The sequence below is a fragment of the Buteo buteo genome, chromosome 1, assembly GCF_964188355.1.
Source record: "Buteo buteo chromosome 1, bButBut1.hap1.1, whole genome shotgun sequence".
NCBI classification, from domain to species: Eukaryota; Metazoa; Chordata; class Aves; order Accipitriformes; family Accipitridae; genus Buteo; species Buteo buteo.
The window spans coordinates 59,065,663-59,089,782 of NC_134171.1; the positions used below are offsets into that span (position 1 = coordinate 59,065,663).

Genomic DNA, 24,120 nt, shown 5'->3' on the forward strand with positions numbered 1-24,120 from the left:
GGGTAAATGCAGCTAATAAGCATAATTAGCTCAGACAGTGTATTTAATTTAGTTTTGCGCTAAAGACTAATTGCCTACTCAGCGAAGGGGAAGTGTAACATTTTTTTTAAGATGCTTACCCGAGGGCCCTGATCACCTTGATCTCCCTGCAAAGTGGAAAGATGAGATGATAGGTTTAACACAGCATCTGTGTGCTACCCAGCTCTCTTACATAATCTAACATTACACTGTGTCAATACAAACGGTCTCTTTAGTTCATGCTGGGAGGGCTTTCCATTCACCTTGTAAGTGTCACCCGTACATCAACTCACCTTCTCGCCCTTTGGACCAGGTGGACCCTGAAAGAAACAGAAGCAAAGATGTATTACTGATACTGATGAAGTCCTGGGACACGGCAAGAAAACAGGTCTGCACCAACCTGTGATTTCTTCCTAACAATTTATTTCCTTATAACTTTTCACTCCAAATGCCAGGGCTGTTCCAGAGACGGCTTCTTCACTGTATTAGTACTAGGCACTGTGCAGTTATTTCTTGAATAGTTTGCTCACCCCATGTGTTGAATCAGACTATTTAGACAAGCAAAACTATGCCTGAAATGGCAAACTTTCTATTGATTTCAGTTAGGGACAATAGTTTATCTCCTATCAGATAATAAATATTTTCTAAGACTGTAAAACTTCTTTGCAAGTGCAGCTAATAAATTCAGAGACATATAAATCTGCCATGTATTTTGGCACCCTCCTTGGCTTAGATTGCCAAAGAAAAATGGATTAGGGCATCTAAAAGTAGCGTTTTCATTCCTATCTTTGGCAATGCTGAAGTTGATGTTTAGTCTCAAGCACACTGTTTTAGGCAAAATGAGCTCTTTGTATAACATGATTTTGCAGAAGTAATATTTATTGTTACTTACCACCAAACAAACAGTAAGGTGACAGAATCACAAAACAGCGAGGTCCTTTCCTATTCCATTTTTATTGAGCACCTTCCAGAAAGCTACCAGCAGGTTTCTAAAACTCTGGTTTTCAGGTTAGTATCTTGTGAATAAAAATGCTAGCAGTCTGCAGAGAACTGGCTGCTTACACAGTGCAGACTCTACCTCCAGCTTTCTGAAAGATATGCAGGTGTTTCATTACAAAGAAGGACCTGAAGTACATACAAAAGCAGCTGGAGACAGAGAAGGAGCCATCCGAGCTAGCAGGGTCCACTGTTATAACAGAAAGGGAGAGTGTGTGTGTGTGTGCGTGCACATGAAGCGCAAGAAAAGGTTGCCACCACCAACATAATTAGAAATAACCAAGTGCAACCTAGTTGAGCTGAGCACATTTGAACCATTTCAGAATTTACACTAGTAAAAATTCATGTGGTTCACATAAATGCAAATGGAAGGAAGGTCAGCCTGCTGTGTGTTAAAGATGTGATCAACCACATGCAAGTCTTCGAGAACCCCTATTGTAGCCAATTTTCTGCTTATTTTTAAGGGCTTCTGGTGCATGCCAGAGGAGAGCATCTGCTGCTAAATCTTTCAAGGAGTTAAAGCATATGCCTCTCCTTCCATCTCTTCCATCTGCTGCAGAGGATATAGAAACAAGCCTGCTACCTGATGTCCCCACATATCCTTTAGGAAGGACAGTGCTCACTGCTAGCTGAGTAGAAACCATCTGCTCAATTAACTATGACCCCTGTGTACTTTGTGTTGCACTGCAAGAACTCGTCCTCTTTAAAAACAAATTAAACAAAATAATTTAATGAATAGGACAACCTTGCTGCACCTTTAAGGTCTCTCTATCTATTTTTTTTTTATACTTTAACCCTTACTGACCCTTTCCAATGCACATGTTCATATATATGTACTGGAAATTACATGCAGCATTGTCTACTGTTAGCTGCAGGCTCCATGTATACTTACTTGGACATGACATTACAGTAGAGCACATTTTCAGCAGGCCCACTTTAAAAAATACACATACATGCCATTGAGCTGTCAATTCACAAACGCATACAATCAGTAACACAGTACTTGCAGAACGGGAAGAACTAAAATCAGTCAATGCTGGCTGTTACCACCATTTTCACAGTGAACACTGAGCACAAGCAAAGGGCTGTGCTCATGTGTCCTATCTCCCTGAATTATCAAATCATTACTGGCTCCGAGTATCTTACGGGCTGCAAACTGCACATAACATGACCCCTATCTGCTACAGTCAGAATCCTATTTCTTGGGTCTTGGGCATGAAATTATAGATAACGTGGCATGACCAAGACTGCAGACAGATGTTGGCTTTTGGATCACACCACGACTGTGGGAGTTGTTACTGCCTCACCCAGATGCCCAGCGCCATTCTTACGCCCAAGGGTAGCCCTGCTTCTGATGGGGTTTGGCTCACAACTTCCCTGAGGCGTGCCTGCCACAGCTCTGCCAGTTGGTACAAACTAAGACAGCAGAGATCGCATCAGCTCCCTGAACTAAGCTGGCTCACTGGAACAGAAACAAGCTAGAGCGTGCTCACACGAGTGGTTCAGCCAGCAGATCTGCAGGGCTACTAGACCGTCTCCCTGGTACAACTGCTGGCGATATGCTCAGCTGTATCCACCTCCAGAAGCAGCTCCTGCCTCTCCCCTGCACATTTGCCTCTGTTAGGAGTTCTCCGAAAGCACAATCCATACACAAACATGTTTTTTGATAAGACTGAATCACATATCTGAATTAAAATTTGTCTGTGCAGGGTTTTCTGAAAATTACCTGTCCACATCATATTCAGAAATCCAGGGGTTTTTTTTCTTTGCTCTCTATTGGGCAAAGCCAGCAATTATGACTACTTGGTGTTTGCTCTCCCTGAGTGCCACACACCATTGCTCCTATTAAGTCATTCTTCCAGCACACAGATTTTTCATACAAAGTCTTCATCAATATCTGACAACTTTATTGTACCAGAAGTTAAAAACAGGTTTTCAAAAGGCCACAAGAGCATTTCTGGTGTGAACATTCTCACAAGTCTCTGCACTTGTATTTGCAGTGCTTTTGCTTTCCACCAAGAGTCTTGAAAAACAAACAATTGCAAACAAAAATAGCTCTTTTGGATGCTAGTGAAGAGAACCAGTGGGGTTTCATCGAAAGAAAATTAATGCAATTCTTTCATGGCTTGTTCACCCATCTCTGGCTCTTCGCCTATTGTTTCAATTGTTCTTTATTGTTTTTGCAACTTTAAAAAGAAAATGCCTATCCTCAGCCTTTGACATCTTCTTTCCATTTGTGCTGAGAAAATCTCCCAAGGTTTTTACTGCAGAATTTATTAGTGTGTGTACACTGAGTGGAGGCAGGGAGGAAGAAAAAATCTGAGGGAAAGTTGGGTTTGCGGGGGTGGGGTGTGATTAGGAGACAGATTTGTTTAAAGGAGGGCAAGGTTTCTTCTGTTTAAGGGTATAGACACAAGGAACAGAGTGAGTAAAATAACACTAGCTTTGTAGGCCACAGCATAGACATCCTGCTTTTTTCCCAGGGAGAATTCTGTGCTTTCGTTTATGAGATGGCAGAGATCAAGCCACTAGCTGCTGCACAAATGTGAAAGCATTTTGTGTAAGTTATATGAAACGTCTGAGGTCAGAGCATTTCTGAAATAACTTTACAGCGTTTTCACTGGAAACAGAGGCTCTTTTCTCAAAGCGTAATTATCTACTCCAGACTACTATACATTTCCAAGGAGAGTTTATAGCCTGCTTCACATAAGCAAGGCCTTGTAAATCACAAACACGTGCAAAATCTGCATTCATAATTAAGCGACAAATACTACTGTTTTTAAAACAAGGTCTTCTAAAGCAGACTGAAAGGCCTCCAGGCACCTGCCAGCCAAGAACAAAGCTGAAATTAGGGTCAAATCCATTCAACAGCCATGTTCAGGATTACTGGCAGGTGACCTTTTTTTTTTTTTTTTGGCTATCAAAATCCCATTTCCATTCTCCGATGAAATCTTTACATTATTATAAATATGTCTACAAGAAATAGAGGGGTAAGAGAATGCAGTACTAGAAAACATGAGACCAATCCTTGTGGTCTTCCTTCAGACAACATTCCCCTTAGGGTTAACTGAGTGTGATCAGCATGATTTTTCACACAGCTGGTATTTTATAATTCATTCCCTGAAAGATGCTAATTTTGTATTCCACCCTTGCGGCCATTGCCACCTTTATAGTTTTGCAACAGTTACATTCAAGCGACCTCTTGAAAAGCCAGTATTTGATTTATATTGGTTTTACAAGCATTCAAAATTATATGAATTCTCTTATGGAGATATTCTGCCCATATTCCTATTGCTATAGATCTGCTTTTAACTGTAATACAGGCAGTCCTACCATGACTTCACCAAAAAGGCTCCCTTAAGCATTGAGGGGAAAGTAGAACTGAAAATAGTAAGGGATTCTCAGGAAGGGGTTCAAAGAAACAGCAATGTTTTTAGGTTCCACAGAAAGCTCCAAAGTCAGGGCAGAGGAATCCAGATTTTTAGTGACTATTAGATAACCCATATGATGCCACTGCCAAAAGGACCTGCCAGTGCCTAGCACAAGCTGGCAACAGCCAACCAAGCAGAATCAGTTGGACTGTGTCAGTACCAGGTCCCAGTGGGATCATCCACCTTCAAGGCTCCTAAGGAACCTGAGATGTCAAACTCGGCAGTCCCCATCAGATAGAGCTACCACAGAAGACACAGGTAATAATAAACTTTTAGATACAGTCACTGCTTTCCTACATTTCAACCACAACAGCCATAGGTGAAGGCAATCTGACAGCTAGAGGACTGAATGTAGCTTGCAAGATTCAGCCTTGATTTTCATTTGTGATGAAACAGCATACAATGTGTTCATCCCTACTAGCAGCTACAGCATCCACAATAAGAGTGCAATGGGCAGTGTAAGGGAACAGTGGCCTTGTGGAGATGAGCAGAAAAGTGAACCAGATAGTCCAATGTCATCTAGACAAATTCAAAAAGGAAACCAATTTGCCAACTTAGTTTAATCATGTTTTCACTACTAAATGACATGCCATACATTGCCTAATTCAATTCCTGCAGTTTATTTTGAGGGTAAAAGGTGGTTTCAGCACATAACAACAAAGTATTCAGTTACAAAAGTCAAACTTTTTCTTTCTTTGAAATTTAGCTCGTGACTTTCACAAGTTACAAGTTCCTGGTTGGAAGAACAATCCCCAGTCTAACTATAGTTGCTGGAAAATATTAGGATCAGATATGCTGAATCGTAAGATAAGAGGTTACACAGAGTATTAGGAAACACAATACTATTTCAAAGTTAGTACATTCATTTTAGTCTTGCATCCACTATGCAAGCCCTGAACTGCTGAGCACTGTGGTTTTGGCATTTGCTGAACTTGGCCATGTTTACAGCCAGTGTTTACATAGGCTAGTTTACAATGCCAACATCTCACCTTGCATCATTTTCACAAGTGCTCACAAGAATTTCCAGTGAATCTGAACAGCTTCTACCACTGAAATTATATTCCCTTCTCTTTTACATATTTTCTTCTTCCCTGGGGATATGACTGGCTTATGGTGAAAACTTTAAAGAAAAAAACCAACCTGTCACCCAAAAGACTCTTACCAATCTTTCCTTTGCTCCCCTTATATTCTCAAGTTTTTGTTACAGTATTCCAAGGCAGAGAAAAGGAAACCTGAGTATTTGACACAATAACTGTGCCTGAATTAATAAACATTATGTAAATGGATGTAACCTGAGAAACATAAAATTGATATATACAACAATCTAGATAAACAGCTCAGTTAACATTCACATCAACAAGTAAAATGTAAGTGAATCCTCTCATAAATTCATACAACCATAATCAGAAGTCAGTGATTTATGCTAATACATAAATCAGACAAATTCATAAACTGCAGGCACAAGAACACGATCTACCCAAAACGTGTCAAGAAAGCATTTAGACTGTAATTTAGACATTCATTTCTCATGCAATGCTCTTGCTGAGATTGGGATGGGGTGCTATTTTGAACTTTATAACGTTGTTCACAAAAATCATCAGATTGTGTCACGAGCTGCAAAGGGGTCACTGCTAATGGACTAGTTCAGCACCCAGGAAGAAGCATAAGGCTCACTGTTGCAAGCAAGAACCTCCTAGAGGAGGTCTCCTCTTCCTTTCTGACATACTTGCTTGCTTTGATTAATCAATAAGGCTGTCATTTTCCCCCCATTTTTCTCCCCTTCTACAGACAAACATGATGTTTTGTTTGAAAACCTACAAAACTCAACACAAATAGTCCTATATCGATTCCATGGTACGAAGAGTATATGACTATGTACCCATTGCCTGAGCACGAAAAATCAGGGATCGGTTTTACTATTTCCAGAAATTAATTTAAGCAAATGTTATAATCTGAATCAACTGTTAAGTTTCTTGTGAAATTAATAGCTGCCGTACGTGTCAATAAGATCAAAGATACGGTGACAGAAAAACTTGTCACATTATTAAAGATAAGAAAATGGCTTCTGGTAAAGTCAAAAGCCTCCTGACTACCACTTACTGCTCAATGCACTGTAATACATGTATTTTCTGAATCTAAGCCCTCATTGCCTTGTCCACAGTGCACCTTGCTATTGTCCTACTTGCTAGATAAGCAGATGTTTACTGATGATATTAGAGTTTTGATGCAATACTGTAAAAAAAACCAAACACAAAGGAAATCCCACTCTACTAAACACGTAAAACAGCACATAAAACCATGGATGAAAATACCTAATATTGCTAAATCTCTCATTTTATATGAAAACATCCAGAGTTTCTGTTTTCAATAATGCCATAGGTGCAAGGAAGATACAAACACATAATGTTAGTTACATCAAAAAGACAGAAACACACACATTTTTGGCTGGTGCTCAAAACTGCAGGAAGACATTTGAAAACAGAACTGATGTGTGCCCTACAGAATCAAAAATCCTAAAACAGACTGAACAGTGAGCTTTTTTTACTATTACTGTTTCATTTGCTATTTCCAAACCAGTCTCAGGATTTTTTGGAGTTCAATCCATGATTATAGAAATATTTTTTAATGACAGTACAACAAAACACTGGTTTCAGTGTTCAATACTTGGTTTATAAAACATTCTAAAAATGAGACATGTTTTTGATACAGACTGGTTCAGCCTTCCTATTCTTCCACCAATCCTCCAGCAGATCCTTGTCTCATTACATGTCCACCTGACACTTGAAAAAGCATCACATGCTATCTTAGAATCATAGAATAGTTTGGGTTGGAAGGGACATTTAAAGGTCATCTAGTCCGCCCCCCCCTGCAATGAGCAGGGACATCTTCAACTAGATCAGGTTGCTCAGAGCCCCGTCCAACCTGACCTTGAATGTTTCCAGGGATGGGGCATCTGCCACCTCTCTGAGCAACCTGTTCCAGTGTTTCACCACCCTCATCGTAAAAAATTTCTTCCTTATATCTAGTCTAAACCTACCCTCTTTTAGTTTAAAGTCACTACCCCTTGTCCTATCGCAACAGGCCCTGCTAAAAAGTATAGTATGACCGAGGTTAACTCTTCATGAACCAGTATCTCATGTAGGCTGCTCTGCACTCTACCTTCAAAGACCTTCCCTACTTCTTCCTCTTGCTGCATTGAGAATAGACACTTGGAGTCCCACTCCATCCTATACTAGGCTGCTATGCAGCAGATTATTTTTCTATCCCTGTTATATCCTCTCCAATAGGAACATACATACGTGTGCATGTATGTCTTCACACGGTTGTTCGCATGTGTGAGCATGCTGGTGGTGGAATTTAAAAACCAGACTTCATTTCTGTATCAGCATTCATTCAGTAGTTGAATGGTTATGTCACAAGTAACAGAAAATTTAATATATAGCATGGTAGCTATGGAATAGGCAAAAATGAGTCTGCTATCAATAGATGAAAATATTTATTATAAGTCATGGGCTTCTTGATAAGATTCAATAGTTTATAAGATTCAATAACAAGAGAAAGTGCAGTTGACTGGAGTCTTGCACTTTCAACAGAAATGATGCCACAGAAATTCAAGGAGCAATGAATTACACAACTATTAAAAAGCATGTTTGGGCGACAGGAAGACAAAGAAGAATGAAAGGCTGCTTCCAAATTTTACAATAAAAATAACTAGAGTGCAAAGAGTTTTCAAGGTAGAGTGCTTCACCTTTTCCTCAGAAGGTTATTTATTGGCATTTATTGTTGCATCAAACTACTGAAGCAGGAAAGAAGTTATAGCTCTAAACAGTTTTTATTGCCACAGACTTCACACCTTTTATTTTGCATTGAACATTAAAAGGGATATGAAACAAAGGAGAAAAAATAACTAGCACTGCTTAACCTCCCAATTATTCCCATTTATTAAAATAACAATAGCACAGTACCATTCCAGAGGAGTTTTCTGCACTCAGCAGTGAGGACTGTACCAGTAAGCAGCCAATAATCAGACTGTACAAATATAGAGCTATTTTGCTCAAAAGCCCTGCTATCCTGGCCCCCTGGTCTAAGCAGATGAATTAGGTATTGATGCCTTGAACCCAATCAAAATATTCTACTTTATGGAAGCAATTAATATGCTCCAAAACCAAATGAGAACTTGGGAAAACAATAATTTTAAAAAAAAAAAAAAGACTTAAAAGGAAGACCAATATAGTCCAGTGGAATTTAGGGCTTATAAAACTGCAGGGATCATGGAAGTACATTCTGGCTTTCTTTCCCAACACAACAGAAATTGAAAAGAAAAAAATCACACCTCCTGCCAATCAAACTCATGAAATCCTTTTTCCAGATTTTTTGAGATAAAAAATACACCATTAAATATTTTTTATACTTCCTTTGGTAGATTTTTATCCATAGGCCAGCTCTCTCATTTATTCCTAGAAGCTTAGTAAGAAAAAAATCTCCTCACTGGGAGTTAACAACTTCCCGTTATTTTCAGAAACAGTAGTTCATACTCTAATGTTTCAGTCATTTTTTACCTAAAACTTGAACAGTGGCTTCTGTAATTCAGAGATTTCCAGTGCTTCCCTGATTGCTTAGTGGCCTGGTAGATAATTCAGCTGAAATGACAGTGTCCTTTGCTCATTTGATCTTTTTTGTTTTACTTAAAAGAACCTTTTTGGTGAGGATGACAGGCTGAACTTCGAGCATTTTGAAGAAAACAAACAAAGGAGGAAAGCAAGGGAAAGGGAGAGTTTCAGAGCAATGGAGATTTGACACTGCCAGTCACTACCTACAAGAGAAGCACCTATGGTCATGGAAATATGTCTTCCAAGCTCCCTAGCCCTCTGGATCTTTCAACTTTACTGTCTCCATTACTACTGTGTAAAGAAATAGCATACAAATATCTACCAGACAGATCCTCCTTTGACCAGCAATTGGGTCAAGGAGATTTATGTACTTCATTAACAGATGCTCCATAGGGTACAGCTCTACAAAAAAAATCACAACCACACAGAAACAAATTGTTGAAATACCTGAAAAAATCTCTGTTCATCTACTTGAAAAAAGGACAAGTTTCAAAACAAGGCAGCTAGTGAAATAAAAGTAAGCCAATTCAAGGAAAAAAAACCCAACCTGATTGTTGTGACTCATACCCATTTCATGCTGTTTTCATAGATTCTCCCACTTCCCCATCTTTCTCTTTGGAAGAAATTAAAAACAATCCAAAATTAATTATTGAAGGCACTAAGATTAATTTCAAAGCATTTGCTACTAAAAGCCCAGTACCCTGTTTGAAGAATTTTGGCCCATACCTGCTATCATATCAAGGCATATTTACATTAGAGTAATAAAGGCTGAACTTGTGTGAATGAGCAAAACTGGATAGCTCGCATACAAACAAGGTTTTGCAGCTAACATACATTTGGTGTATTTCAACAATAAACTTACTTTCAGCAAATGGATTTTAACACAGAGTTTTAAATAGGGACGGTCAAGTCCATTCTTCCATTTACCGTGGTGAATCCACACTTGTTTCAGTAGCAATGCCCTGAGTTTCATTCAGTATTTCAAAGGCATTGCATCCTGTATATACACTGTTTTTTCTTTTCCAAACTTTACTACGCAGTACAGGGTACATTTGCTCATTCAACGTGGTACAATGCCAAAGAAAGATTTAGCTATTCTTTTAGTGCTGTCTGCAAACACCACTATAAAATACTACTGTAAAAGAAGTGGTGTGTTAGATTACTTAACTTGTGAATGGTTAAAAGAAAGAGCAGTAAAATATTAGTACAAAGCCATAGCCATGTAAAATACAGCCCAAAGGTTAGAAAGGCTTCTGAGACTGCAGTATAACCTCCACAGATTAAGAGCAATGAAATTATTTCACAACCTAGATAACTCTTTTAACTTGAGGATATGATAATGCTTGAGAAAAATGTATTTTAGTGAAATACCAACATACATTTCTCTGAGGATCTTATCCTTCTTTCTTTCCTATTCCCCCCTTGCACATCCTGTAGTCCCTTAAGTAGTTTCTGTCCATGCCAGGCTCCATCGGTACCCAAACAAGCCATTTTACAAGAACTGCCTGACAAACGTAATGATAAAAACTACACTGCACATATCTATCTGAGGCAACCTGTAAGTACTAGGTTACTGCAGATGTCTCCAAACTATCTTAGCTACAAGTCATTGCTAAAAGAGGCAAAGACTTGACACTCTAAGTCATAAGTCTAGTCTTGATGAGGATGTGTCAACCCTTAATCACAGATTAATTTATTCAAAGTAAATGACTATATAGAAGTAAAAGCGCATAAAAATAGCTTATATGTGTTACAATATGAGAAACAAATGCTAGTAGAAGAACTAAACCTTTCATTTATCTTCCTCAATTTCCTCATACAACAGGGGAAAACTACAATGACATACTTCATCTGGAGAGCTATTTCGAGAACTGTTCAGATTTGTAAAGTTTGAGTTGAAACACTGGATAAATGCTAAGGAATTTTTACATCAACTACAAACATACACATACTTTTATACATAGACATATAAAAGTGAGATGACTGAAGATATGTTTGTAACCTTTAAGGCTGGCAACATCTTTCTTTATACAGGAAGCAATTTAAGACAACATAAAGTTTATTAAAAACAAAACAGTTTTCTCCTTAAGACTAATAGTTTGGTCTACGAAATTCAGAACATCTTCAGGGGAAATTACACACATATGTATATGTATACTTAAATGCATATTCATTCTTTTTGGCAAATGATCACTAACAGACATACTGTGCAATATAACTGGATTGTATTTCTGAAAATACGTGATTCTTTTACATGTTTCTCAGCAGTTCACAACTCTTGAATGTTACTGATGGATCTCAGCAAAAAAGATTATTAAGAACTCCTATGCTATTGCAGGGACAGCCAAAGCATTTTTCAAACATAGAATCCTGGATTAAAGCTCACAAACAGAATGGACACTTCCCATGCCATGCTGATTAATAACACTTCTGGCAGTACACAAAACACTCCAGTGAAAGGAATTGCTGCTTTTCTATTTTTTCTTCTTTCTCTCCTCCAAACTTGACTCATGCTTAACAGGAAAGAATAGCACATCATCACAGCTCTTCATGCCAGCACCAATTCAATATAAAGAACCTGAAGCATTTCTGCTAACATAAGGTTGCTTAAAGTCAAATTTCAATTGACAAAAGTGTCACTTTGTAACGGAAAATACAAATTTTGAAACTTCCATCTGTCAGCCTAAGATCCAAAGCTCCCAGGTTTGCTTGAATTTGCAGGACTTCCAAGCTTCCAGCACAGAAAGTCACCAGGGCTCTGGACTGACAATGGGTGATCAAGAAAACTCTGATATTTTGAAAACCTTGTGAAAGACTAAGGTCTTAGATATCACAGCATTATGTTTAAGTCACCATAAGCTTGATGAAATACACATTTTTATAACTCTTCATTTCTTTTTTTTTTTTTTTTTTTTTAAAGCTAGTGAAACTACTGGGATCTGCAACAAATTGAGCTGGAATTCAAAGCTGAAGTACAGCATGAGGATCAGTTAAAAACAATAAGCCAGTAGGAGTTTAATATCAAATTAAAAACATGTGCAGCAGGATAGTAAAATACTATATAATATTCCTGAACACAGTGCAATACTTTGCTTTGACATAATTCGTAATAAAACACAGAACACACTAGTGTATTTCTGCCATCTGTAGAATAGGATGAAGAAAATACAAAGGTCATTTGATAAAGAAATGATTTAGGAATACAAGAAATATTTCAGAGTTCTTAATTATATTTTGACAAGTCTTTGTACATCTCATAATGGAACCACAGTACTAGGCTTGCAATTGCTTTTTGTACTCATATGTACTCTGTTAAGCTAAGCAATGCTATACCAAATTAAAGCTTACAAGTAATTTTTGCTTCACAGTTCTTCACTTGCTGTTAGAAGATCTAGTATGCCTTGGTGACAGCTGCAACTTCTAGATGAATAGGTGGAATGCTAATGTGTGATTCCCCATAACATTTATGCTAGCATATGTAATGACTGAATCAGACCTTAATGTTTATTTTATTAAAACAAAACCAATTCTTTTCAGAAATTAATGATGCCAACATGAAGAAAAGTTGGTAACACCCTACAAATAGAAAGCTGTCCTTCATGTTTTCTTTTAGAGTTTTATATATTAGTTTTATATTTTTTTTATTCTAGGACTTGATTTTTCAGAGTAACCGTACCATAAATTGTCACTATGTGAACTATGAAATGAGGGGATTAACTTCTAAAAGTTTTGGGCCAAACAACTTAAATTGTTCCAAGAACCCATCTTCCAAGCTTTTTTCATCTATTGCATACACCTACTCTGGAGGGAGATCTTCAGGTTTAGTAAAAGAAGCCACCTTCATAACAAAAGAACTTATTTTACGAGGGCATCCAGAGCTGACATTACCTTGCGTGAAGAGCCCTTTCTACAGAATTCTGCATAATGACATATTGGGCTTACATGCCAAGGTTTTGGTAGTGGGGGGGCTACAGGGGTGGCTTCTGTGAGAAGCTGCTAGAAGTTTCCCCTATGTTCCATAGAGCCAATGCCAGCCAGCTCCAAGATGGACCTGCCACTGGCCAAGGCCGAGCCCATCAGCGATGGGCACCATCAGCCCATCAGGTGGTAGTGTCTCTGTAATAACATATTTAAGAAGGGAAAAAAAGTTGCTGCGGCACAGAAACTGCAGCTGGAGAGAGTGAGAACATGTAAGAGAAAACAACCCTGCAGACACACAGGTCAGTGAAGGAGGGGGAGGAGGTGCTCCAAGCACCAGAGCAGAGATTCCCCTGCAGCCCGTGGTGAAGACCATGGTGAGGCAGGTTGTCCCCCTGCAGTCCACGGAGGTCCACGGTGGAGCAGATCTCCACCTGCAGCCTGTGGAGGACCCCACGCCGGAGCAGGTGGATGCCCAAAGGAGGCTGTGAGCTGGTGGGAAGCCTGCGCTGGAGCAGGCTCCTGGCAGGACCTGCGGACCTGTGGAGAGAGGAGCTCACGCTGGAGCAGGTTTTCTAGCACGACTTGTGACCCTGCAGGGGACCCACGCTGGAGCAGTTCGTGAAGGACTGCAGCCCGTGGGAAGGATTGACATCAGAGAAGTTGGTGAAGAACTGTCTCCCATGGGAGGGACCCCACGCTGGAGCAGGGGTAGAGTGAGGAGTCCTCCCCCTGAGGAGGAAGGAGCGGCAGAGACCATGTGTGATGAACTGACCATAACCCCCATTCCCTGTCCCCCTGCGCCGCTGGGGTGGGGGTAGGTAGAGAATTTGGGAGTGAAGCTGTGTCCAGGAAGAAGGGAAGGGTGAGGGGAAGGTGGTTTAAGATTTAGTTTTATTTCTCATTACCCTACTCTGGTTTGGCAATAAATTAATTTTATCCAGTTCGAGTCTATTTTGCCCATGATGTTAATTGGTTGAGTGATCTCTCCCTCTCCTTACCTCGACCCACAAGCCCTTTGTTATATTTTCTCTCCCCTGCGCTGCTGAGGCAGGGAGTGAGAGAGTGGCTGCATGGTGCTTAGGTGCTGGCTGGGGTTTAACCATCACAAATGAATATTCTTATTTTTGTGTTTGTAGAAAATGAATACCTAGATTGAATTGGTAATTGTTAAATTAACAGATTTCAAATCTGATATTTTTCTGAATCAGAAACAGGAGCATTTGAACATCTTGCTATTTCAGCACAAGATTTCCAGAGATAGTTACTGAAATTGTAACTCAAAAGCATGCCTACCAGAGGAGGTGAAAGAACACAGTAGCAGAGGTGAGGAAGGAGTCTGGCCTCTGCTTTGGGCATCTGACATTAGATGAACAGAGGTCTAACAAGTCTGACTATCCCCAACTAATTTCACTTGGCAGGGTACTGTAGGGAAGCCATTAATCTGCCATTAGAGGCTCCTTCGCAAATCCTGGCAAAAGGCTGAGAAAAGACAAGTAAAAAAACATGTTGGAAGCAGAGCACAATATCGAATGCTACAAGGAGTTTGCTTGTTTACACCTGGAACTTACTCCCCTCAGCCTTTTTAAATTATGTGTGGTGCTTCCTTAGTCTTGGTACAGCTGATAGGCCAGCACAGTTTGCCTCTATATCTCCAATTCCGTGCTTTCTTCTTCACAAAGCAAAGAATTTTCTTATTTGCACTAATGACATCTGCTTAGCTGAACAAGCATTTAATACTCACAGCTCTCCCGGTTTACACATGTACATAAGTCTACCAGGGGAAACTGAAGTGTTTTATATTTTAAAAGTGCTTATTGTTATTCTCAATTCCTTTTAACAAAATTAACTTATGCTTTATTACATATAAAGCTGAGAAAGCAACATACTTTAAAACAATTAAATACATTAAATCCTTCTGGGAAGATACATTTCTTGCATCTTTTGTGTCATAAACATTTATGTACAGATCAGAGAGTAAACATGAAGTTTTGAGCATGATTTCTCCTCCTATATTCTCTGATGTGGTTCAGTTTGGCAACTAACATAAAATGAAAAGCCATGATACTGGCATTTGTTTCTTCATGTTCACAAGTCAATATGGACTGAGGGTTTCCTAAAAAAATCGCACAATTTCAATAGTGTTTAGGAGTTCATTTACAGCTTTAGAAAGGAAGAATGGTAAGCAAATGGTAAAACTCTGCCTGTTAAATACTTATGAAACTTAGTACAAGCTCGTTTATTTAGGCGATGCCCTCAGTTAAGATTAATTTCTGATCTCAAAATTGATAGTAGATTGTTATTAACAGCAATGGGATCAAGTATTTGGCCTTGTTATTGGTACAGATCCAAGTAAGAAACAGACTTTTACATACTGTGTTTGGCTGTCTTCCTATGTCTACCTGGTCATTAGATGAGAGTATTTTTTAAAAAACACTACATTAATCTGTTTCTACTGCTGTATATAAGCCTAAACTCTCAGGCTAAGCCTAATCTTATTTTCATTTATACAGGTATAACTAATTAGTTTGGACTTGGTATCAGTACTTGGGAGGAAATGTGTGGTGTGCACATGAAAACTTAAAAACTACAAATATTTTAAACTCACTTACGAAGAATTTTTTTCAAAAGACAAATAAACCTGTTATTTATTCTCTTTCAGTTCTTGTCCTTCTTTACCAAAGCCTAACAAACTGTTCATTCCCTTTTAAAAATATATTTCCTCCTTAACTTACAGTACCTGCTTTGACATGACATTGAGGTTCTGTATTCCACACCCACTGACATCAGTAATACCTAGGGCAGAACATGGGAAATGCAGTAGCTCTTTCTACTGTTCACATGTTAGTGAAGAAGCTTCAGAAGAAACAAAAAACTGAACCCAAATCTTTAGGTGCAAAATGATATTTGGCTCCCCTTAAATGAAAGATCACAGTAATAGAATGAATGCCCCTATGAATTTACACCAAATTCTAACTCATATTCTGATTTCTAGCTAAGTAATCACAGTTTCACATAGGGAATTAAGAAGAAACTAAACCACACTAAAGTTATTGAAGGAATTTCATAACCTATACTGAAATACTGGCCTGATGGCATCCTGAAAAAGTGAGGGGACACACACACAAGTATATAAAACAAAGAGAACATAATTCTGTATTTGCCTAGAAAACAAAAATTTGAGTGACTGTACCTGTTCTTTGTTAACAAACGAATTTGTTAAAGTTTGACAGCAAAATCTGACCTGCAACTCTTAACCCAAAAGCAGACTAGCATTTGCGTATTCAAAATGAGTCATACAATCCTTCAGCAGGATCAGAAGTTTACAAAGGAGCTTAGGGTATCAGCTGCTAGAAAGAGAAACACCCCACAAGATGATTCTCTAGAGTGTGAACAGCTGATGGCCTGGATACAACCAGTGGGCTTCTCTCAGGAGCAACAGTTTTACTGCACTGTGTATCTCAAGGTGATGAACTCTTTCTCCAGCCTCACGCTGATTCTGTCCTTCAAAAGCGTACTTCTTGCCTCCTTCCCCCACTTTCCGTGCAAGTAGAGAGACTCGAGGCATTCCTAGAGGCACACTGCTGGGAACAAGGAATGTGGAGCTTACACCTCAATTTATGGTGATCAGAACAAAAGAAGCATTCAACTCGAAGGCTCTGACAGGTAGAGACTTTGCAGCATTAGTCAATAGGACGTATTATGCACCTTGCCCATCACTTAAAAAGCCATCAAAACACATACATGATCACTTGACCTTATCAACTGCCCCAGTACTGAATGGCATGTGCTAACTGAGAGGAATATTTAACAGGTCTTGGAATGCAGATGGCTATCCTAACTACCAAACTGAAAGGGAAACTCAGCAGGACTTAAAGAAAATGTTTTACACAACCCCTTTCCCATCCTTCCTGCTGTCAGATACTCAACTCTTTCCTAAGGTCTAGGATTCTCCTTATCATCACAGGGTTCTCTAGGAAGTGATAAACAAATCTCTTCCATACACTGCTGCCATCCACACCAGCTCAAAACTATGGCCTATGTCCTGCTGGCTCTTTCTCTCAGTCCTTGACGAAAAGCAGAAAACTAAAAGTTAAAATGGTTCCCACCAGCTCTGTTGACAGTCGAAGCCAGTAATAGCCTGTCCAACCATGAATCAGAATCACTGCCATCAGAAATTAAAAATACTCCAGTCACATACCCTGAAGCTTGACGGTAAAAAAGACACGCGCATACGTTTGTCACCAGAATTGCTATGGTAACCCTTTGTCATGCACACAACACTGCAAAATTTCAGACTGAAATAACACCGCTTCCACAGACATTTTACATACAGGAAAACAAGAATCTCATGAAAACAAGTATCAGTCATTAGTATTTTGTCCATTTCTAATGCAGATTTGAATGCCTGCCAAAGAGAAGGGAGAAGCATCTGTGGGGCTGCTATATCTCAAAGTCCCACACAGAGAGTGATCATGTATGCTGACATGAGAGAAAAAGTATGTTGCACTACAGATAGGCCAGGGAGAGGATATTGCCACAAAGGAGAACAGTTGACTGACTGAGACAAAGTCACACTGAAACAGCACCCGGCTCAATGTTTATAGTCATTAATGGTTTTAGTTCAGTTTAGGATTTCATAAAGGATCATTTTCTCTTCCTTCACCCGAATACTAAATGCTCTTTTTAACAATATTTATATGAACTTTACTTCTAAACAACAAAAAAAGTTAAAAATAACAAGCCTTCTCTTTACCCAGATAGTACATTCGTTATGGAATTAGCTTTAGACTAGAAGCTAAAGTCTGTTCTTTGACAAACATGAATACTTCCATTATTTTAAACAGGACGTGTATGGGCAGAATTTGGTTGTATAGATTTGTTGGGAAAATAAACCTTTCCGGTACAAATTAATCTAAATACATATTTACATTCTAAACAAGAAAAAAAGCAGGTATTCTTTGGGGTCACTCAAAAGCCAGAATTTAAGTTTCAGCAAAAATATTAAAAATTTTATTACTTGCTCTTCTATAAAGAAACTCAGTTTACATGGTATTTGAAAAAGCTTTCTTTTTAACAGAAAACTAAAATCATAAGAAGAGACTTTATTTTTTTAAAGGTTATGCTAGAAATCCTTTAGCTATTGATTACTGATTTACCTTTCAGAGATACAATAGAACCATGAGATTTTTCTGAAAAAAAAGCTTGTGGGTTGTAATGAAGCTTTCTTTTACTTAAAACAGGAAAATATGAAGCAAAATTCTCTTTTGCAGTGTATTTTTGAAGAAAAGAAGCAGTAAAAATTCAAAGATAAAAAGATAGGAGGTGTTACTGATCTGTTATGAATTTATATTTGTACCCCGTAACTATGTACGTGTTGTGTGAATTCAGTGTGTACTTTTTGAAAATTATAGCAAAAAAGAATAGGTGCTAATAAAACACTGAGTGTAAAAAGGATTAGAATTTATCTTTTCTCTTAGTGTGGACTTACATGGCTATGACATCAAAAACTTTCTTTTGTCAGCATAGTAATTCTCTTTGAAGGCAGGAATCCTTTACTTACTAACCAAACCGACCAATACTTTGCATTTCAGATTTCTCACGGACAGTTAAGACTGAGGAAATTACTGACAACCACGGGTGGCTGAAATTTCTGCAGTTTTTAAATGAGAAACTGCGGGGGTTTGACTTATTTTATCTGTATGTGAACAGATTCTGTTTTCTACTGATACTTTAAAAACAATTTTAAAAATTCTTGAGATTTTCAACCAGAGTTTTCTGCATTTTAAAAATGCTGTCTCATGAAGTTATCTGGATCTGGGTTTCAGTTTAAGGGGAAAGACATCTAAATGTATAGCCTACATGTAGTTGCCTAAGACACGTAGTTGTCAACACAGGCTAGAAAGCAATTCAGCAGAATGGTTATTCGATTCAGTAGCTGCCTATAATCAGAATCTGTAATGAAGAGGCACGAATGTGTGCAAGTAGTGTCATGTGAGAGGTTCCCTAGGTATCCAGGACAGCTGCCCATGACCGACAGATACAACAATGGCCCAACACAGACTCCAGCCATTGTACATGAAACAGCCAGAGGCTAGGCTGGAGACCCTGGATCATCTCACGCAGCAACAAACACCTGAATGCAGGCAACGTAATTGAGCCCTAGGAGTTTACAAGGAGCTGAAGAGGTCTCTAGGTGCACTGAGTATTGACTCAGCCTTCACTGACTACAAGGAGTGCTTACACACCTCACATGTCAACACCTACACACAAGCTTCTAGGTTTAGGCATCCTGATCTAAAGCTGAATTCTCCTCTGACTGTTTCATACCATTATGGCTTCCTCACCAGCGCCCTTGCAAGAATTATTCCTGGACTCAAATCAGCCAGTCAAAATGACTGAGTACATACATATCCTGCTGCCACAATAATAGCATCTTGAGCTGGAAAGGAGGAAAAGACAGTATTAAGAGAAATGGTGTTGCTCAGAACAACAGCAATGGCACAGAGATGAGCATTTCCACTGGGAGGAACTACTGAAGTTAGGATGCAAGAATTCTCATCCTAAGTCTTGTGGGTCCTAGTACCTTGTACTTGTTTTCTGTATATTCATTCAGGGCACAGAGTAGTTAATAAAATTTGTGAGGGCATTTTTAGAGGGTTTTTCCTATGGCTTGCACCCCACTTCTCTTAACAATCGTGACAAGGTTTGTCTGCCTTTCTGCCCTTGAAACAGCACGGCATGCTGCCATCTCCATTGTGGTTCTTTGCCTACAGCTACCTCAGGGCATTTCATGTAGAGATATGAGCTCCAAAGACTGAGAAGCTGTTTACGAGCATTAAGCAAGAGACACTCTCCAAGCAACTGAAATGTGGGAGGTGGGGGTCCAAACCCAGAGGGAAAAGAGACGGGTGGCAGCACAAGTCATCGTCAACTGGAGGGCAGCCCACAGGCTCCAGTAACAGCCTCAGGTCCTCAACAGAGTTTGTTTAGAGCAAGACTGCCACACAGAATTACAATCTCTCTCTTCACTGACCCCCAGCAGCACAGAGGCTGAAGATACCTCTCTGTGTAGGCCACACATCAAGAGCTTACCCTGAAAAGTCAGTGCTATGGGGGGTGGTAATTTCCAATATCACATGGACTACTTGGATAATACTATTAAATGGAGCCTGGCACTGCAAGGATACTAGGCATTCAAACTGAGCGGGATGAGGATTTATAACGCAAACTGTCTTTCAACAGAAAACGATGATTAGAAACAAGAAAATCTGAGAAAAATGCTTGCTTCCCGTAAAGAAAATCTTAACTTAAAAAAATTCAGTCGATAAGGCTGTAAAGCTTTGACTTTCAATTATGATTCTGAAATATAAAATGCTTCCACAGAAATGCTGGTTCAGGCAACTCACTTGTGCTAAGATGGTCCCACAGACTAGAGTTCCATAATGCATCTCACGTGTGCAAAAAGGTAGGGTTTTTCAACTGATTTCACTAAGTTTGGCTTTGGTATTCACTTTTCTTTTTCCTACTTCCTTGCTCTTCCACACTTCTATACCACTCTAACTCAAATAATTTACATTTAATTTTTGCTATACCTAATGTTTCCTTTCTGCTGTTCTATTTCTACTTCAGAACTGAAGTTCCACTCTAGATTACCACATCTTCAGTTACAGCTCACAAGACAAAGTTCTACTATTCTTAAATAAAGCAGAACTAATTCAAAGCAGTGTATATAATTAATCAAAACAGCTAGCAGTACAATATTTAAAATAACTGAGGGCTGCCTGGATTATTGCAACATTATTAGCATGTGATTAATAAGCAGTTGAAGTATTACATTTGCTACACATTTGCTAAGTTATTTTATCTTGCTTTAAAGTTAGGTGGCAAAGTTTCAAGCCATAGTTAGGAGATTTGCTTTATTCAGTATTACGTTGTTAACCCCACCATCTGGTCAAACAGCTGAGGGAACTCAACCATATGGGGGGGGCCCATCTTTCTCTCTTGGGAAATATTTGCCTTACAGAATTATGCAATGGTTACCAGTTTCTAGCTTATTACAGTAGGATTTTTTAAAAAAATCAAAATACTCTGTAGAAAACCTGAGTTTGGTGGGCCCTGTATTTAGCTTTAACTTATGCAGGAAAATAAGATGGCACTTACTTGAGGACCAGGCTGACCCTGAAAAACAAGAAAAAGATAAGGTTATGGTAAGTTAAGACAAGGATTAACTCCTTAAATAGTAGCAAATAGTTACAGTACTCTCTAATGAGGACATAACAAAAAATCCAGTAAGTGTACTGAAGTCAGATTCTGACTCTTAAGTCTATATTGAATTTGAATGTTCTAATTCAAACTGATGAACTTTCTTGCAATTAACTGATTCCAGAAATAAATTACAATAACACATCATTGAACCTGCATTTGAGAAACTTCATACTTTAGATAGTCAGAACAATTTAGAAATGATAGAAAGACCTAATTTAATCATTCTCAAGTGAAAAAGAATCCACAGATGCTGAGCTAATTTAGAAGTACGTATTGCGTGCTTTTTCTCTATTATGGCTTGCCCCCATGCTTCAAGGAGGTGCTAATTACCGCCTATTGAACGAACAAAGTCTAAAAACTGGAGGAGCATATTGCTGGGCAAACAATAGTCTTTTTGCCATTGCTGCAAGCACCACAGTTTTAAGCAAGTATAAACCAATATTAAAACCAGCAAGTCAGCAGTAGATTAACTCTTGTCAGTCAGCCCAAGAGGTAGCTGATACATTTCCTCTCCCTTATTTATCAACGTCACCTTTGGACCACCCCTGGACAAATGGAGAGGCATCCTTTGCACACCGAGGAGTTGTATGTATCTCTTGCTGCTGCAAGCCCTTACAGACCAGACTTCCTATCACTAAGGTCCCTGGCCTAGGAAAGCTGGTGAAAGTCATCAGTTATTCTAGCCTACTCATTACAAATTATCTGCATGAAGCGGTATTATATTACAAAACAGTACAGTAGCTGTGACTATGAACTACAATCACCCAGACAATCAGCTCACACTGTAAGACAGAAACAAATATTCGTATATTTCTCCCTATAAAGAGAGAATTTCTTAAACTTCTAGCTTAGCTTCTAGGGTTTTATGACACTTCAGTAACATTTCAGCTGAACTAAAACTACATTTTCTTTAGTTGAAGGAAACTGAGCATGGAGACGTCTTAAAAGTCTTATAAAAACTCTCCACTTTAGCTAGAAGGTACTGCTACAGAGACTCAAAACTTTTCCATCTGATCATCAGGAAACACTTTTTTACTGTGAGGGTAACCAAGCACTGGAACAGGTTGCCCAGGGAGATTGTGGAGTCTCCATCCTTGGAGATATTTAAAAGCCGTCTGGACATGATCCTGGGCAATCTGCTCTAGATGGCTCTGCTTAAGCAGGGGAGTTAGACCAGATGACCTTCAGAGGTGCCTTCCAAATTCAACCATTCTGCAATTCTGTGTGATTTTAAAGAGAGTAGGGGAAGCATTTCAACTGGGAACTATTATCTACGAGAAAAGCAGCTGAAGAAAAATGCTTTTTTTAGTAACTAGTAAGATTTTTTGTGCTAAATTAAAAACCAGGAAAATATATTTTAATTCACATGCAAGTTTTTAAAGATTTTTTTTTTAAATATAAGAAATATTAGAAATAACATTACGAGGAATCATGGTAGAATACAGAATTATTGTAGCTATCTAATCCTTACACTGAAGGCAGCCTAAAGCATTCCCTGTTGTAGATGCTGCAGTTTTGTATTAGCTTCTTAAACCAGCACTGCACTTACAGAGGTTTTCAGACAAAAAAAACACTGGCTGAGGTTTGCCACTTCTAATATGAAGTAAAGTTTTCTGAACTGGTCAGTTCTATGAAGTTACACATCACACTGAGTTAATGAATACAATTGGGACTGCTCAGCACTCAGCCTTTACCTTAATCTTCCCATCACAGCAGGTTTTAAGCTATTATATGCTATACCTGATCCTAACTCCTAATCAGGAATTGCTTACTAATGCAGTATTGGGCAGCCTGTACAATAAATTTGTATAAATTAACTAAACTGAGACCTATGCATGCAGACTTTTATATATAAACTGACAATACATTTGTCTCACAAGTATATCTAAAGTTTCAATTCATTTTGACCAAATCATTTAAGACTGTCTCCAAGATATATATACTTAAAAAAAAAATCTTAAATGAAAATCTGAAATTAACAAAACGTTTCAACAAATGTTGATTTAAAGCAGTAGAAAGCAAATAAAGAGAATATATATATATATTTAAACAAAAAGATTTGAAAACTGACACCTTTTTCTTCAATCTAACTTAGACATATAGGCTACTAAGCGTCCACATGGTATGTGCTATATATATAAAGTGACATACACACATAACACAAATATACCCTGAACTGAATGTCAGGGATGGAATCATACTCCCATGAATTGTTTTCTACATTCAGTCTCAACAGCATTACCAGTTTGCCTTTTTGTTATTATGCATTTATAATTAGTCTTTTATCATCTCTGCAATACAGAGAAAGGAAAGCTGGAAACTGAATTTTTATAGGACAATTGTTTTTCATGGTAACACAGAACTCCATGAGATAATGGGGAATGTAATAGTTGCATTACTCTTAGTTTATATATGGTGCCAATATTGCAATTAACCTGCATTTAACTAAATGCAGATGCCAAATACAAAAGTACTCATAGCAAGATTTTATCTTGTTGGCTATGAGCTCCTTGAACATGGAAGGAACATTGCATTAGTGAAGGTAATTATTTTGGGTTTTTTTCAGTTGTTCCCAACCCTTCAATATGTTTGTATGCTCTTAGATACTCCTTGCCCTACTAGCTACTGCAGTTACAGTATAATTTTCTCTTCTCAATAATGATCCTGTAAGTGACACTAACCAGAGGATGCGGCAAACGCTATATTATGGAATTCATCAGCTCTGCGTACAAAGGTACAGGTAGAAAGAGGCATCACAATACTGACCTTTTTTATTGTAAAGGGTCATTGTTGCTCAACAATTCAAAGTGTGGGAGACGAAAAAGAGGCAGTTCATTTTGCCTTCTCTCATTTTTGTATGTTGTGAAAGGGTCAGGAAT

The 24,120-nt window shown here is 38.6% G+C and overlaps 1 protein-coding gene across 1 annotated transcript in view; it reads right to left on the bottom strand.

Moving 5' to 3' along the window:
• The window catches only part of COL25A1 (collagen type XXV alpha 1 chain), a 317,436-nt gene that overhangs the window by 99,722 nt on the left and 193,594 nt on the right, over positions 1–24,120 (bottom strand). Inside the window, exons 5-7 of the mRNA XM_075032675.1 lie at positions 21,137–21,154; positions 312–338; positions 120–146 (exon numbers count right to left, since the gene is read on the bottom strand). Coding sequence (XP_074888776.1) covers positions 120–146; positions 312–338; positions 21,137–21,154 — 72 coding nt within the window. The remainder of the gene's footprint in view (positions 1–119; positions 147–311; positions 339–21,136; positions 21,155–24,120) is intronic.